Below are 14,011 nucleotides of genomic sequence, written 5' to 3' on the forward strand. Positions count from 1 at the left end.
GATTTTGCGGAGGTAGAGGATGCTGTCGACAAACTCCTTCTCCCAGTCCATACCCCTCTCCCCAAGCTTTGCCAAGTGATTGTGAAATACGTGAGGAGCAGTGTAAAGTGGCTTTCAGAATGTTATACAGGGTTGAATCATATGCCTAATGCAGTATCCCTTGCTTGTCTTTGCAAAATATGCACAGGAATGACGCAAGCGCATGGTGATATGAACTAATGCATCTCCATTGTGTGGAATTAGCTGCGTGGCCCTCCCGGGCCTGACTCTCAGAAACATATTTGCCCGCCCGGCCCGCGGTGATGGTGTGTTTTAACGGCCCGGCCCGCGGTGCTAGCGTATTTTGTCGGCTCGGCCCGGCCCGGAGCACACAGCCAATAAGCCCGGATCGGCCCGCGGGCCGGGTCGGGGGCCCTAGCCCGTGCAGGGCTCTAGTGGGCAGTACATACAGCAGCAAAGTACACGAAACCCGCTTAAATACCTCCCCCTACAAAAAAGAAACCGAAAAACCAGACGCTTTGGGTGCGACGCAAACATCAGTGACGACGATCTACTCATCATCCTCTTGGCATATATGACACCTAAAATACCTATTGCACCCTGGTTTGATCACTGGATATGCAACATATTTGTGTGCAGACGCTGTAAAGCGTTTGTACTCTCCAAAAACCACCAGCATAGCAAATGGAACCATATCGGGTATCAACTTGTGTCGAAAAATATTTTAATCTCTTATTTCTTATCAAAGGTGTTATGTTTGGCCTAATACCTGAGTGTATGTTACTAACCTTGGGGGTTGAAATGTGTAGATATAAAAACCTGTAAACCTTGAGAACAAGCATTCTTTCGGTTGGCCCTGCTTGCGTTGTTTCATGCTTCCTTCGCTACGGCGATACCACAAAAGGTGGTGTGGACATTCCAATTAGGGAATGTTTTCCTGTTTTTTTTTTTGTAGTTTCCTTTTTCGTGTATATCACACTATTTCAACAAGAACTTTCGTGCAAGAGACCGCACTTCTTCAGGTTACACAACTGAGTGCGACACAAGTCTATACAGTCAACCCTCGATTTATGAACACCCTCGGTTCCCCGAAAAATCGTTCATAAATCGAGGGATTCATAAATCGAAAATTCAGTTAACTGAGTACTATCGAGCAAATGGAACAGTATTTCAGAGTTGGGATTGTGTTTATAATGCCATATATTGTGTAATTTTGCTTTTGACCATGCCTTCTGCTGTATCAATCTCACAAAGAACAGACGTTAGCGCATTCACACTCTGTTTATTATGCAATACTAAATTGTTAAATTTTGCTTTGGACCATGCCTTCCGCTGTGTCAATCTTGGAAAGAAGAGATGTCACCACATTCGCACTGGACTGGTCTCGGATTTCCTCCGGGATTTTCAACCTCCGTTTATTAATCTCCGGGTGACAGCGACCACCTTATTCATCAACTGAGGTCAGGAACACTTGGTCGCACCTTGTGCGACCCCGGAAAACCCGTTTGTTGTTCGTATTTCGAGGGGTTAAGAACCGAGGGTGCAATACCTGGAAAACGTTTTGTCCGTTCAGGCGTCATTCATAAGACCACGAAATCATCCCTTTGAAGGTTTCTGTTGACCTCGCAACGATCCGTTCATAAATTGAGGGCAAAAACGCTGGGCAACTCCTAGTTGGTTCCCAGAAATTCCGTTTATTATTCGAATATCGAGGTTCATAAAACAAGGGAAAAATGAATGGAAAAAGTTTGGTTCCCCGTGCTCGTGTTCATAAAACGAGGAAATTCATAAATCGAGGGTTGACTGTATACCAGGAGAACAGATACAATAAAACAGGTTTCCAGAACTAAGTAAACAACCAGACAGTAATACAATGCATCACGTGAGCAACCGTCACATACGAATCAGGAAAGAGAAAGTGTACGGGTAAGTGAGACATTCGGAGAATTGTGGTTCAAAAGATTTGGTGGTGAAAAAACGGGGGCACAGGTGGATGTCTAGCCGCGTACGAGGAGAACACAGCTTTTGTTGAACTGCGTGGGAAGGTCCGGGTGACCTTATGGGCTGAAGGGAAAATGGAGCTAAGAATGCTAAGAACAGAAGGTGAATGAAGTAGCTTAGCTGGATGATGGGTTGAACAACTGCAGAGGACCGCCATGAACGTTTAGTCCCCGTGGTTTTAAAGAAGAAAATTTAGAAATGAAGAAGGACGCGCGATTTTTGCGTTTGCAATCGGTGGTGTAGCCAGATTCCAGAATTACAATAGACAGGTAACACGAAAACTATTTTTCAGCGCCATCTTAACATTCTACACAGTGACGCAAAATTGAAAGAACCATTTCCTTCTGCCCCCATTGTCACATTCCGCAGGTCAAGGAATATCCGGAATATCCTTACTTCTTCGCGTTTGCGCCGTACTACAACACCTGGTTCGGGTCCCTGCAATGGCACACGCTGCCAAATTTGTAATCTTATTGGTCTCCAGTACCATAAACAACTACACCTTTCAAATTAAACAATCTTTGCACTGTAACTCCTTTAACATTTGTTATCTAATAACATGTATGAAATGCAATGTTCAGTACATTGGTGAAACCTCCAACACCATGCGTCAGAGGTTTTACGGTCATAAATCCGACATTGTCACTCCCGTTGCTATACATTTTAATCTTCCCGGGCACGACATGGATACACACCTGTCTATTACATACATTTTAGATGTGGACCTTGAGTGCATCAAAGGCTTCCTGTGTGAAACCTGGTTCGCCGTGTATAGAGCTGTACCACGACCTAAGTGTCGCCTGGTGTGGAAGCGAAAGGTTAAATGTCTTCCTGACATACTCGTATGCCTTTGCTGAATAAAACTGGAGAGTGAGCGCAAAGCTACGCAGTGACTGGGGATACTGCTCTCTCCTTACTTTTCCAGCTTTGTTCTGTAGGGTGCGCAGTACTAAATCTAGCTGCACATCAGACGCCACGAAGCATGTCAGTGCATTGACTTGATACGAGAGATTTCTTCTAGAGATCTTCTATAACACTCTCCGCAGTGAGTACCTTTTTCTTCAGTCTTCGGGCATTTTCTTCAGAGCGTTTCAGCTTCTTCTTCACGTTGTCCAGTGCTTCAACTGTGATGTCTATCTTCCTTTTTAAGGTCCGTGGTCTCCCTTGCACTGTGTATGTGTGGTCAGCAGCAAGGTTATGTGAGGATCGGACTGGCTGAGGTGACAAGACCCCTGGACCTGCAGCCCACGATGGTCCTGGCTGTGAAATCTCATGGTTGACGTCCTGCTCTACCCAGTGGCGTATCTAGAGCTACCTGCGCCCATGGCAACCAATGAGTCTGCGCCCCTGTTCAGGCACATATCGAGGACACAGTTGGTCATGTTTTGTAAATACTTTAATGAAGTCCACATAACTACTACACATGCAAATGGCCCACTAATGTCACACGATAGCCTTTCTGGCTTTTGCTGCTGCAAATTTGTCGATAATGTCACTGAAATCAATTTTTTCTGTTTCTTCTCCTTCAATACTTAGGACAGCAAGGTCGGAAAGCCTGTCCTGGGCCATTGATGCTCTTAAATACGAAAGTATCAGCTTGCTAAGTATAAGCTTGCTAAGCTTGCTAAATGACCGCTCACAGCTGGCAATTGAAACCGCGGTCGTAAGCATTATCTGGACCGCAACCCGAAGGTTCGGGAAGACATTCTCATCTCCATAGTGAACAATAAATTCAAGAAGCTCTTCGGGTCTCGATATTTTGTTTTCTGTGCGCCTCGCGAGCAACATTCTGCAGTCCAAAATTTCTTCGTACAGCTCGTTGCCGTCAACATCGGAAGTGTAAAATTTGCCGAAATCGCCCCTACACCTTTACACCTGCCCCAGCCCGACACACGGGTTAGGTCGACCCTCTTGTTGGTCCGCCCGATACTCTTTTCGTCGGGTCGATTTTCTTGTTCAGATATCTCTCTCAAAAGTCCCACTGCTGCGATCGGCTTGCTACGTAAACATCCTCAAATGCTGCTGTCACGTCTCGAGTGGGATCTCCCTTTTGTTTAGGCTGCTTTGGTCTCCGCCGTGACAGTCGCTCACTGAGCTGGTTCGGTTTGCTCACGGTGCCCCGTTCTCGTCAAATACGTCACGCGCCCAGTTTAGCTACCTCGTGGTTAACATGATGTCCTTGGAGATGCGTTTTCGTGTGGTCCGCACTACGTTTCACACTACAACCGCTCTAATGGCGGGTGCTTTAGATCATTTATGAATGTGCCATGTTGAGTGCCCGACCTGGCACATTCACACCCGAGTGACCCGACCACATAATGGCGCCCCTGTTCACCTGGCGCCCATGGCACCTGCCCACACCTGCCACACCCTAGATACGCCACTGGCTCTACCTCTATGTTATGTCTTGTTGGAGGTGGTTTTCTTGGCTGTACCCTCTGTGATGGAAAGATTAATTAATTATTTTTAGAAGCTGTTGTTCATGTGGGATAAATGACAACATTTGTTAAATTCAGCATTTATTTCCACATTTCTTGCACATGCCAGGAACTGAGGTCATGATGGAGGTCAGTGGGCACTGCAGTGAAAACCTAGAAATTATTATTTTCCCTTCATTATTATTTATTTATTTATTTTTGCATTGCATGAGAAATACCTAACGAGCTAGTATATGTATTGGTTCCTACAAGCTCGAATATTACGCCACAGGACCCTGACCTTATACTAGAACTGTCTTGAATAATCAAATCAGGGACATGACTCTGCATTTCTAGGTAGTGAATGTAAAATTACATTGCGAAGAACCATAAAAGCAAAAAGTTGTAGTGTCAGTTCAGTCCAGCAAGTGCAATGTGAGTTCGCAAAAAAAAAAAAAAAAAGTGTCTTACAAGTCTCCATGACTTTGCACCCAGAGCACAGTGCACAAATTCAGAGCTGTTGTGATCACCACCAGCTAAAACTGAGAAGTTGTGGAACCTCACTAGAACAGAATTTTGTTTGCAAGCTATTTCTTGCATTGTCATGAGCCTTGAAGATGATGACAGAAGGCCTACCAGGGAATGTAAATTATTTTGTACCATAAATTTTGTCGCATAAGTTTTGTTGTGTCATGTATGTTGACTGATGTTTCACTTCTGAAGACTTGTACTGAGCTTGTTGGATCAACTACCACATTCAGAATTGCTGCACATTACACAGGTTCCCAAGCAAATTCTAATGTGTTACTATTGTGTTTACTTTCAGGAGGTGCTGTGGAAAGCCAAACTTTGTAAGCACAGCATCACTCTTGAGTCGCGCAGTTTGCCCTGTACGATCGAAACAGGCCTCCTCAAAGTGTCTGCTGCAGAGCACCGAAGATTTAGATGGGGCCCAATTTTTGCGATGCATCTTCTGCACCCACTTCTTCAGCACGGCTGGGCGACTGTGAGGGGACCTGTATAGCACAAGCACATTGTGTCGAAAATACATAAATAGAGCAGCCAAACATAATTTCTTAGTACCTAACAGCACCAGCGAAGTAGCGGTGCGAGCAAGCGCGAGTGTCACATACATGCGATACGAATAAACACTGTTTTTCCTCAAAATAAATAGCTTACCTGTGAAAAGTTAACCCCTTTCATCTGTCTGTGCGTGAAATGCACTGAAAACTGCAACAAGCTGGTATGGCATGCCCTCTAATTTAAAGGAAACAAAAAAATTGCACGAACAAAAAAAATGCGTGATCCAGCCATATACTATAGAGATCAGTGCGTGCAGTTCCCAACCGTGCCATTGTTCCCCAATCAGCGGAACCGAAGCAGTGGCCAGTGCAGCCTTTGCATAATACTCGAAAGAAAAGATAAAGAAGAAAGCACGGCTGAGGAGTTAGCGTGCTGGCCATGTCACATTGAAACTGGGAGGTACCCGGGTAATCCTGGTGCCGGCTGTGCTGTCTGGGGTTTTTCCTGGGTTTTCCTCCGACGCTTTCAGACATATGTCGGCACAGTTCCCTTAGAAGTCGGCCCAGGACGCACATTCCCCGTCAGTCGTGATGTTGCCCACCTGTGAGGCCGACAACGGCGAGCCCTCACCTCGACCAGGGTGTCGGAGCGAACCGAAAACCGGAACCGAAAACCGAAAAAAAACGCTATTTCAGTGCGAACCGGAAAGGAATCGAAACCGTATACGTTTTTTTCGCTCAGGAGGGAAACCGAAAAATATATTTAACGGTTTTCGGTCCAAAAAAAACTTCGCCGGTTTGGACTACGGATAGGCGAATGAAACAGATGTCGTGTGCTCTGAAGTCATGTCATGGATACTATACGAGGGTTACGGTTACGGTGGAATGTCCCTTAGGCTCCCTTTGTAATGGTTTATCGTTCGCGCATGGACACATAGAGGTACATGTGACTCTCTAGCAATGTGCCGTACTGTTCGTTCTAGTTTGATCCCCGCAAACTCTCCTCAACTAAACAGCGACCCAAGGGGGCTGCATAACGGCTTCTTTATCGGTAATGTGGCGCAACGGGTCCCTTGTTTGAGAGCAGCTAAGTTGAATACATTTACGTATACGCGAGGGCAAGCCCGTGCGAAGTGGCAACTCTTTTGTGGACAGGACACGAAGAAAATAAAATGGATCCGTCGAGCGCGTTTGTGAGTGAAGGTGTTCCTCGATTTGTGTCGTACTCGTGCGGTGGTGCTTGCTGGCTAGACAGTAGCAACAGACATTCGGATGGGACGCGATCGCTCCAACCCAGCAAGAAAGTACTTTACGTATGACATCACGACAAACAAGTCCGTTTGTAGCATGTGCTTCAAGTAAGGAGAAAGCTTATTTGAACAGACAGTAACCTACAGGAACCAGGAGCTACCAATTTCACAGCTGTCTATTAATATTAAATACCATGTATGCGGAATAAACGGGTTTACATTTTGTAACATTGATTTTTTTTTGTGGGGATAAATATTCCCAGCAGAAGCGGAACCGGTTAAAAACCGGTATGAACCGTTATTTTTTTGCTCCGGAGCAGAACCGGTACCGGATCGTTTATGATGTAACCGGAACGAAAACCGGAACGAAAAACGTTTCGGTTCGACACCCTGACCTCGACTATTCGATTGGAAAAAGTGCCGCGGGAGCGAAGAATGAGTTATAAAAGTTGACAAAAATGTTGCACCACCTCCGCTGCGCACCAGCGGAAGTTCAATTTCTGAACCACATGTCACGGACATATATAAACACACCGCGTGCTTTCAGTTGAGTGAATCGGGTTCACGGGCTCTAACTGTTGTTTCTGCTTTTGGCTTGGTATTTTGAAAAGCACTGCACCTTACACTTTTTGTGAGGACAGCTGTAATAGTAAAGGTCAGCCAATACTCTGTAGTCACACATGGAGGACATGGCTGTGCGTGATACCTAAGAACAGCTTCCCTGACGCAAGTGACTGGAAAGCGCTTTCTTGTGGCGTGAAGCTGCTTTGCTTCTCCGGAGATTACGTACTTTGCATACTTCTCATTTAAGTTCAACCTCCACTGCCCATACCACTAGTGACATTCATGACACATGAGGTGTTACTTGATGTTCCAAATTTGCTATGATTATGGTGATCATACTCAGTTCTGTCTCATCACTTTTCACCAATGGTGTCACGACCGGTGCATTTTCTTAATCGAACCCGTTCACTTACTTTTGTATTGTGCACCTTTGTGCTGTCACCAAACGTCGATACTTGGAAAACTTTTCCTGTTGCGGCTGGTGCAAATTGCAGAACAGAACAGTGCGAGGAGCCAAGCAACAGAAGCACCTAATCTGTTATTTCAAGCTTTGTTGATTTCAAGGTTTCATATGATTTTAGGATCATATCAAAAAGAGACACAGTATTTTTTGTTTTGCTGATGCATGCAAACCGACAAGAAAGGAATACTTTTGTAAGAATATTGTACTCCGGAGATGTACCAGACACTCTACCAGGGGCGGTTTCTTTGTCCGGGCGCGTAGTGGGGGAAGGGAGAGAGGGAAGTTGATGTTTTGGGGGCGACTGCCCCACCCACCCCCCGTGGATCCGCCACTGTATTCTACTACTGTCTAATCCCACATTTTTGTCCCCCGCAAAAAAATCCTGTGCCCCTCCCTGAACTACATGGCACATTACTCTTATTTTGTTCCGTTATGTCCTCATAAGTGAGGAAGTTCACAATAAAATCTCACGTATCCTCTGTGAAACTAAAATATACTTCAGCAAAATTAGTTGGATAAAATATTTATGGAAGTACCTGAGGCATACAAGTTTTTGACACTAGACATGAGAATACAATAAGGTTCTAAAATCCACTATTTATTGGTCAACTTCACGTTCAACCAACATGTATTTTTATCACAGGTTTCAGGCTAAATTTTGTTTCATCAAATCGGTCACTGTGTCATACACCACCCTGTACGAATGTACATGATATGTGATATATGATATGATTGATATATGATGCATCATACATACACTAGGTTAAAGAAATTAACTATAAAATGTTCACAAACTGAAAATGAAACATAGGAACAACAAAAATATAATAGCCATATTAAAAGTTTCATTAACATGTGGCAAAAAATATGTAACTGAAGGTACTTGGACAGGCAATCGGATGTCTTTCTCGAATCCTGTCGCATGTGAAAAGGTTTAAACTGAAAGCGAGGTTCTACTAAAACAAAGGGGGAAAACAGATCTGATGGGAAGACTCACATAGAGCAACAACATATTTTTCACTGAAGCTCAGACCGCATGTATTCGCTAAAACTGACACATGTAAATGTATCACAAACTCTCACTGTCATCATCTGTGATGGAGACTAAATGTAAAAGATAAAAGTATTCAAGACAGATTCACCGTCATGCATGAGAGACTTGAGTGTTTGCCCCAATGTTTCCAGGCTGAGATCCCAGTGTAACATTCCTTGAAGATATTCATGCACTCCAAAAATGCTCCTTTCTCTGACAGTAGTAAGAAGTAAAAACGATGCTCCCACTGTATGTCCCCACAGTTATTTCAGCCATTTTCACAGCCTATTACTGAAACCCCGTCTGATAAGCTTAACAAAACTGCACAAACCAGCAACAACCTCAATATCGCTCACACGACATCAGCAAAGAAATTGTTGGTAACGAGGTCGGTGCCATTAACTGCGGCGAGCTCTGCCACACACCTTGTACAGCTCAACCATTTCAACCTCACGTCTTGCGCATACACTTGGAAAAACAGTCTTATATCGAAGCTGTCCGTTATCACACACTCCAACGAAACCAGATCTGTCTTCAAAGCCTCGAGATCCGACACTCCCACCTTCAAGCCTGCGAGAGATTGCTTGGTCCACAACACAAGTTTTTTCAAGTTTACCAGGTTTGACTTCTTAAAGCTGCGTTTTAAGAAAATGCAACAGAGTTCCTGTCCGCTTACGTGCAACTCGTTTAAACTTGAGCAACGCTGAATCAACCTCGAAAACATTACTTCTGAAAGTCCGCCACGACCGAGCACGTTAAAAGCAATTTCGTTTCCGACCCCGAGAACCTTCAGCTTCTCAAATGTGCCTGGCTTTAGTTTTTCATCGACGATCCAGCAGTCGATCAACGATAGGGATTCCAACTGACTGCCGTGTTGAGCTATTTCTGACAGCCTGACATCGATGAAAATTCTCAGCTCGAGTGCAGAAAGCCGAAACTTTTTCAGGGCCTTTGGGAAACACGACTTGTATGGACAGGCTGAAAATCTCCCCCGCACGAATTGTATGAAGAGACTCGTGACATTCTCAAAAGAAGGGATCATTGCCACGACGTCCGTGCTGCCTGTGACAATCTCTAGCCTGTTTCGCCGTCTGCTACATGATAAAATCAAATTTAGGCAGTAAAAGTTGGCACCAGAGTTGACGACGATGTTGCCCAATGTGACTCGGTGCCGGAAAGAACCGAGAATGCAATTGTTGAGCTGGGCGGTTGTGAAGGGTTTCCGATTTCCCAAGCTGATGAACAGGGCTGGCACGAGCTCAAGCAATTCGTCAAGGTTTGTATCCAGGTGCTCCAACTGTATGAAGAAACAATATAAACACCAAGCTCAATATGAGAGACATCATACTGGTGACTGTGCACAATTGAACAACACTCGCAGGAAGTGTGCAAGAAAACTGTATCAGATGCCCTGTACATGTACTTATAGCAGATGCTGGGTGTTTGGCAAGAAAGTGTTGCGTTTGAAATGCACTGTAATACAGACAAAAATTTGATACCTCCTAGGCGATACTTGTCAAAGTTTTTGTCGCACACTACGATACTTTGCATCCATGTCACACATTAATTAAAGTCGTTTTATTCGTTGAAAGTGAAAATTAGCCAAGGAAAGGTAGTTTTTTTTTTTTTTTTGCCATGAATTTTGGAAGCTTATGGCTAGAACTGTGCATGGGTGCGTATTTATAAATCTGCAAATCCGCGTGGATATCTGCATGACATCCTGGCTTGCGGATAGAAGTAGGTGAGGGTAAAATGCGGATAAAACTGCACCTGTGCTGTGCACACGGACATCCACATTTCATCCGCATATAAGTGTCGGTGCTTCTGCCAACATCACCAGGGGGAGCCACAACCGTAAGCACGCAGCAAATCGAGAATGGTGTCGGAGCGTGCCATCCTTTACATTGCTCTTTAACCGCTACGTTTGGACAACTGCGGATAATGTGATGTTCTTGAGAGAGTCTGCATATGCGGAAAAGTAAAAACGTCTGTAACATGATATATTTGTATTTTTTTTCCCCTACACATGCTGTGACCGTGAATGTACGGATACACTCAATATCCGCGCAGATGCGGATACAAGTACCGTATTTACTCGCATATTGGAACACACACGTATTGAACGCACCCAAACTCGAACGGATTGTCTTGGGCAGTGCCAGCCAGCGTATCTCGCTTCCGCAGCCGCTCGTGTCACACAGTCAACGAGATGGAGCGCCTGGTGCCAGAGTGATTGATGAACATTGAATGCCAGTGATTTATCCAGACCCCTCCTCACACCTCGCCTAAGCCCCCCCCCCCCCCCCCCCAATATTCAGTGACACCCCCCTAACTTTTTCACCTCTGTACACCTACAGGGGTGCCCTTGCGATTTCAGCTTTAGACACGTACATGTTGGTAATGATATGTTACGCTGTAATGATGTAAGTATAATAATGCCCCCCCCCCCCCCCTCAAAAAAAAAAAAAAAAATCCAACATCCCTCCATGCTTTGGGTATCTGGATAAACCACCGTCAAATGCGATGGACATCGAGGAGTGTTTCGTCTACGCTGGATGACCATTTGATGTGGGAGAATCGTGATGTTTGGTTCTGGGGAGATCGCCGCCAGTATCTTGGAATAAAACGGGAGTGAATGTTGGGTGCCAATTTTTCCCCACATATTGTTTTTGGGTAAAAAATGTGTGTCTTACACGTAAGTACGGTATTGCGGATGTGGTCGCAGGCCTTGCATTTGCGGGAGTGGATACTGTCGATCGTATCTGCGCTGTCCTCTACCTATGGCCCTAAGACACCACTCCAACCATAATCACAGAGGCTTTTGTAAGGCTTGTACAAAAGGCTGACACAAGAAAATCAGTTTGCTGGGTGAAACACACTAGCTGAAATTTGCATTTGCAGACTGCTGGCTCTACTCACAGGCAGTGGTACAGCTTGGGACAAAAGTTTACGGAACACAGGGGTGTTGCATTTCTCTATTGGAGCAACACGCTAGTAGCAAGCGCGGGCGGACATACATACTGAGAGACAGATAGAATAGCTGGTTCCCCATTTTACCTCTTCCTGATTGCTAGCAGGGGGCCGCTCCGATGAAGAAATACGCCAGTGCTGTGTTCCGTAAACTGGCTTTTAGATTGCTTCCACTCACCTGTGGACATTGATTAATAAGGCTCAGTATAGTCGCTTGATCCATCAACAAGTGGTTACTTCCAATGCCGCACATGTCCCCTTTAAGGACCTTCAGCGAATGATTGCTTGTGAGTTTGGTCTCCGTTAGAGGATTTTGCAATCTTAAATTGTGCGGCAACACCAGTTCTACTACGCACCGAAACGTATTCAGTAAAGTCACCACCAAATCTCTGTTGTGCACCACGGTGACCTTTGTACATCCCTTGCAAACCGTCTTGACAGCATTTGTGAAATCACGTGATGACTTTGCTTCTAGGGAAGGGCATCCTGCAAACGTCGCTGTTGGAAAGTCAAACGTTTTAAGAATGTCTGATGATGAGCTGAATGTCTCTCTGGACAGGTCAAGTGTCTTGCCATTCCAATTCCATTCATCAGGAACTGGATATGGGGCAATCCAACCATCTTTTGGTTGCAGGATGACAATATCTTGCTTGTCTATGAGGTCCTCCAGTTCAGGATCATCATAACCAGTAATGCTGCCTAAGGAGCTCATGTTGGAATTCTTCAGCCCCTGCTGGAATGCAAGAAGGGGACGGAACCTGTGTGGAAAAATCGACCAAATTTGTGACTAACTCAATTACTTGGCAAATGAATTTCGGGTATGCAAGTTGCATGAAATAAGCAATTCGAAAGGCAACGGTAAGTACATTTACAACTTACTTGCAAGGTAACTAAGTTATAGTTACAATAAATGAAACAATGTCTAAAGCAATCCTGAAAGTGCTAAACGGAATGGAATGTGCCCCAAAAATTAGTAAAGGAAATATATTCGAAGGATGTAATTATGTGAAGATCATTTGTATTGCATGCAACATTTTGTGACTAGGAAGCAGATGGAGGGGATACTTCAAGCTGTGGCGTTCTTCGCTAAATGTTGTGTATGGATATTTATGAATTCGTAAATTACAATTATCGTGAAGAAATACTATCAGGATTCAAGGGTAAGGGTGGCTCCAAATTTATGGAAAGGCCTTGAAATATTGATTTTCAGTTTTTCTTTTCTTTTTCCTTTATTATTATTATTATTTTTTTCAGGAAGTGTTCTCAGGCCCAACCCTGTTCCCCGTGTTTCCGTTAACCATAATTTGACGCTAGGCCTTCCTAGAAGAGAAAGCTTAATTAGCAAACCGAAAGTAGATGCCGTAAAGTCATATGCATGCCCCAAAAACGCCACTGTCAATAATGGTTTTAGCAAAAACATAACGACGTCGCCGTATTGCATAGAACGTCTTCTGAGGCAAGGGAGACTAAAAGAGCATCTGAAACGAACTTCGTTAAAACGAGGCTGCAGGATCGAGGGCTGTGGGCAGTCCGATCCTGTCATTTATGTCGTTTTCCTGAGCACAGTTACTAAAACCGCTGTAGGAAATACATCATGTTTCAGTGAATGTCTTTGTTATGTAGAGAGGCGTTGCATGGCTCGAGCAGGGTGTCAGACGTACGCCGGTGTCTCGCATTTTGGGGATTCTTCCCAAGACAATGTCACTTGGATCCGTCGCTTTGGAAATACTCACGGTTAGAAGTGATTCAGTGTTCTTCAAACATGACACTCGTCTTTACAAAAAGCGCGCACTACTGACTGCACTAAACAAAGCAGCATCTGAGTGCCCAACCGCGAAACAGAAACTATAGCTCACCATGTACCATGTACAGACACCAAAGACCAAACCGCCTCCTAAAAGCCGCCAAACTATGGTTACCTATGAACAAGAAAGAACTGATGTTCTGAGGCTGGAACAACATAGAAGGGACGAATACATACAAAGCCTCAATTTGCCTAAGAAATTAACGATGAAAGATGAAACCTAACCTTTTCAGTGACTTTTTTTCAATGACAGTCAGTAACCTTTTCAGTGACTTTCATCTTTCATCGTTTTATGGTTACCTATGGTTACCATTAGAGTAACTTAGAAGACCGAGTAGGGCGTAGGGCGAACGGGCAGCTTTTCGTGAAGCCGCTGCATGTAGACGCCGAGCGGTGGCGCTGCCACTGCCACGTCAAGGGAATGAAACTCGCGAGTTCACTTGCGGACTAAAGTGAGGCGCTGCGAGCTTTTCGGGTCATGAAACGT

At 44.7% G+C, this 14,011-nt stretch overlaps 1 protein-coding gene and 1 long non-coding RNA gene across 6 annotated transcripts; one reads left to right on the forward strand and one right to left on the reverse strand.

Moving 5' to 3' along the window:
- The first annotated feature begins 721 nt into the window (after positions 1–721).
- On the forward strand, positions 722–5,615 carry LOC135401764 (uncharacterized). 3 transcript variants are annotated; one of them, XR_010424904.1, is made up of 4 exons: positions 722–904; positions 2,927–3,046; positions 3,152–3,388; positions 5,245–5,615. It is a non-coding gene; the product is annotated as an uncharacterized LOC135401764 (long non-coding RNA). The 3 variants fall into 3 exon arrangements; XR_010424903.1 differs by having other exon boundaries at positions 3,152–3,374; positions 5,245–5,614; XR_010424905.1 differs by having other exon boundaries at positions 724–904; positions 3,152–3,276; positions 5,245–5,614.
- Positions 5,616–8,299: 2,684 nt separating this feature from the next.
- On the reverse strand, positions 8,300–13,909 carry LOC135401766 (uncharacterized). Of its 3 annotated transcripts, none has more exons than XM_064634339.1 (4): positions 13,750–13,909; positions 13,577–13,639; positions 11,899–12,478; positions 8,300–10,047 (listed from the first exon to the last, which is right to left on the reverse strand). In XM_064634339.1, exons 3-4 carry the CDS (start codon positions 12,430–12,432, stop codon positions 9,103–9,105), a joined length of 1,479 nt encoding a protein of 492 aa, XP_064490409.1. In that variant the 5' UTR covers positions 12,433–12,478; positions 13,577–13,639; positions 13,750–13,909; the 3' UTR covers positions 8,300–9,102. The 3 variants fall into 3 exon arrangements, with proteins under 3 accessions (XP_064490409.1, XP_064490410.1, XP_064490408.1); XM_064634340.1 differs by having other exon boundaries at positions 13,577–13,629; positions 13,825–13,903; XM_064634338.1 differs by lacking the exons at positions 13,577–13,639; positions 13,750–13,909 and adding an exon at positions 13,454–13,564.
- Positions 13,910–14,011: the final 102 nt, after the last annotated feature.

The sequence above is a fragment of the Ornithodoros turicata genome, chromosome 7 (genome assembly GCF_037126465.1).
Source record: "Ornithodoros turicata isolate Travis chromosome 7, ASM3712646v1, whole genome shotgun sequence".
NCBI lineage: Eukaryota > Metazoa > Arthropoda > Arachnida > Ixodida > Argasidae > Ornithodoros > Ornithodoros turicata.

Coding starts and splice junctions, on each gene's coding strand:
- LOC135401766 (XM_064634339.1), bottom strand. CDS start 12,432: ATGAGCTCCTTAGGCAGCATTACTGGTTATGATGATCCTGAACTGGAG. Junction 10,048..11,898: donor TTATTAATCAATGTCCACAG/GTGAGTGGAAGC, acceptor TTCTTCATACAG/TTGGAGCACCTGGATACAAA.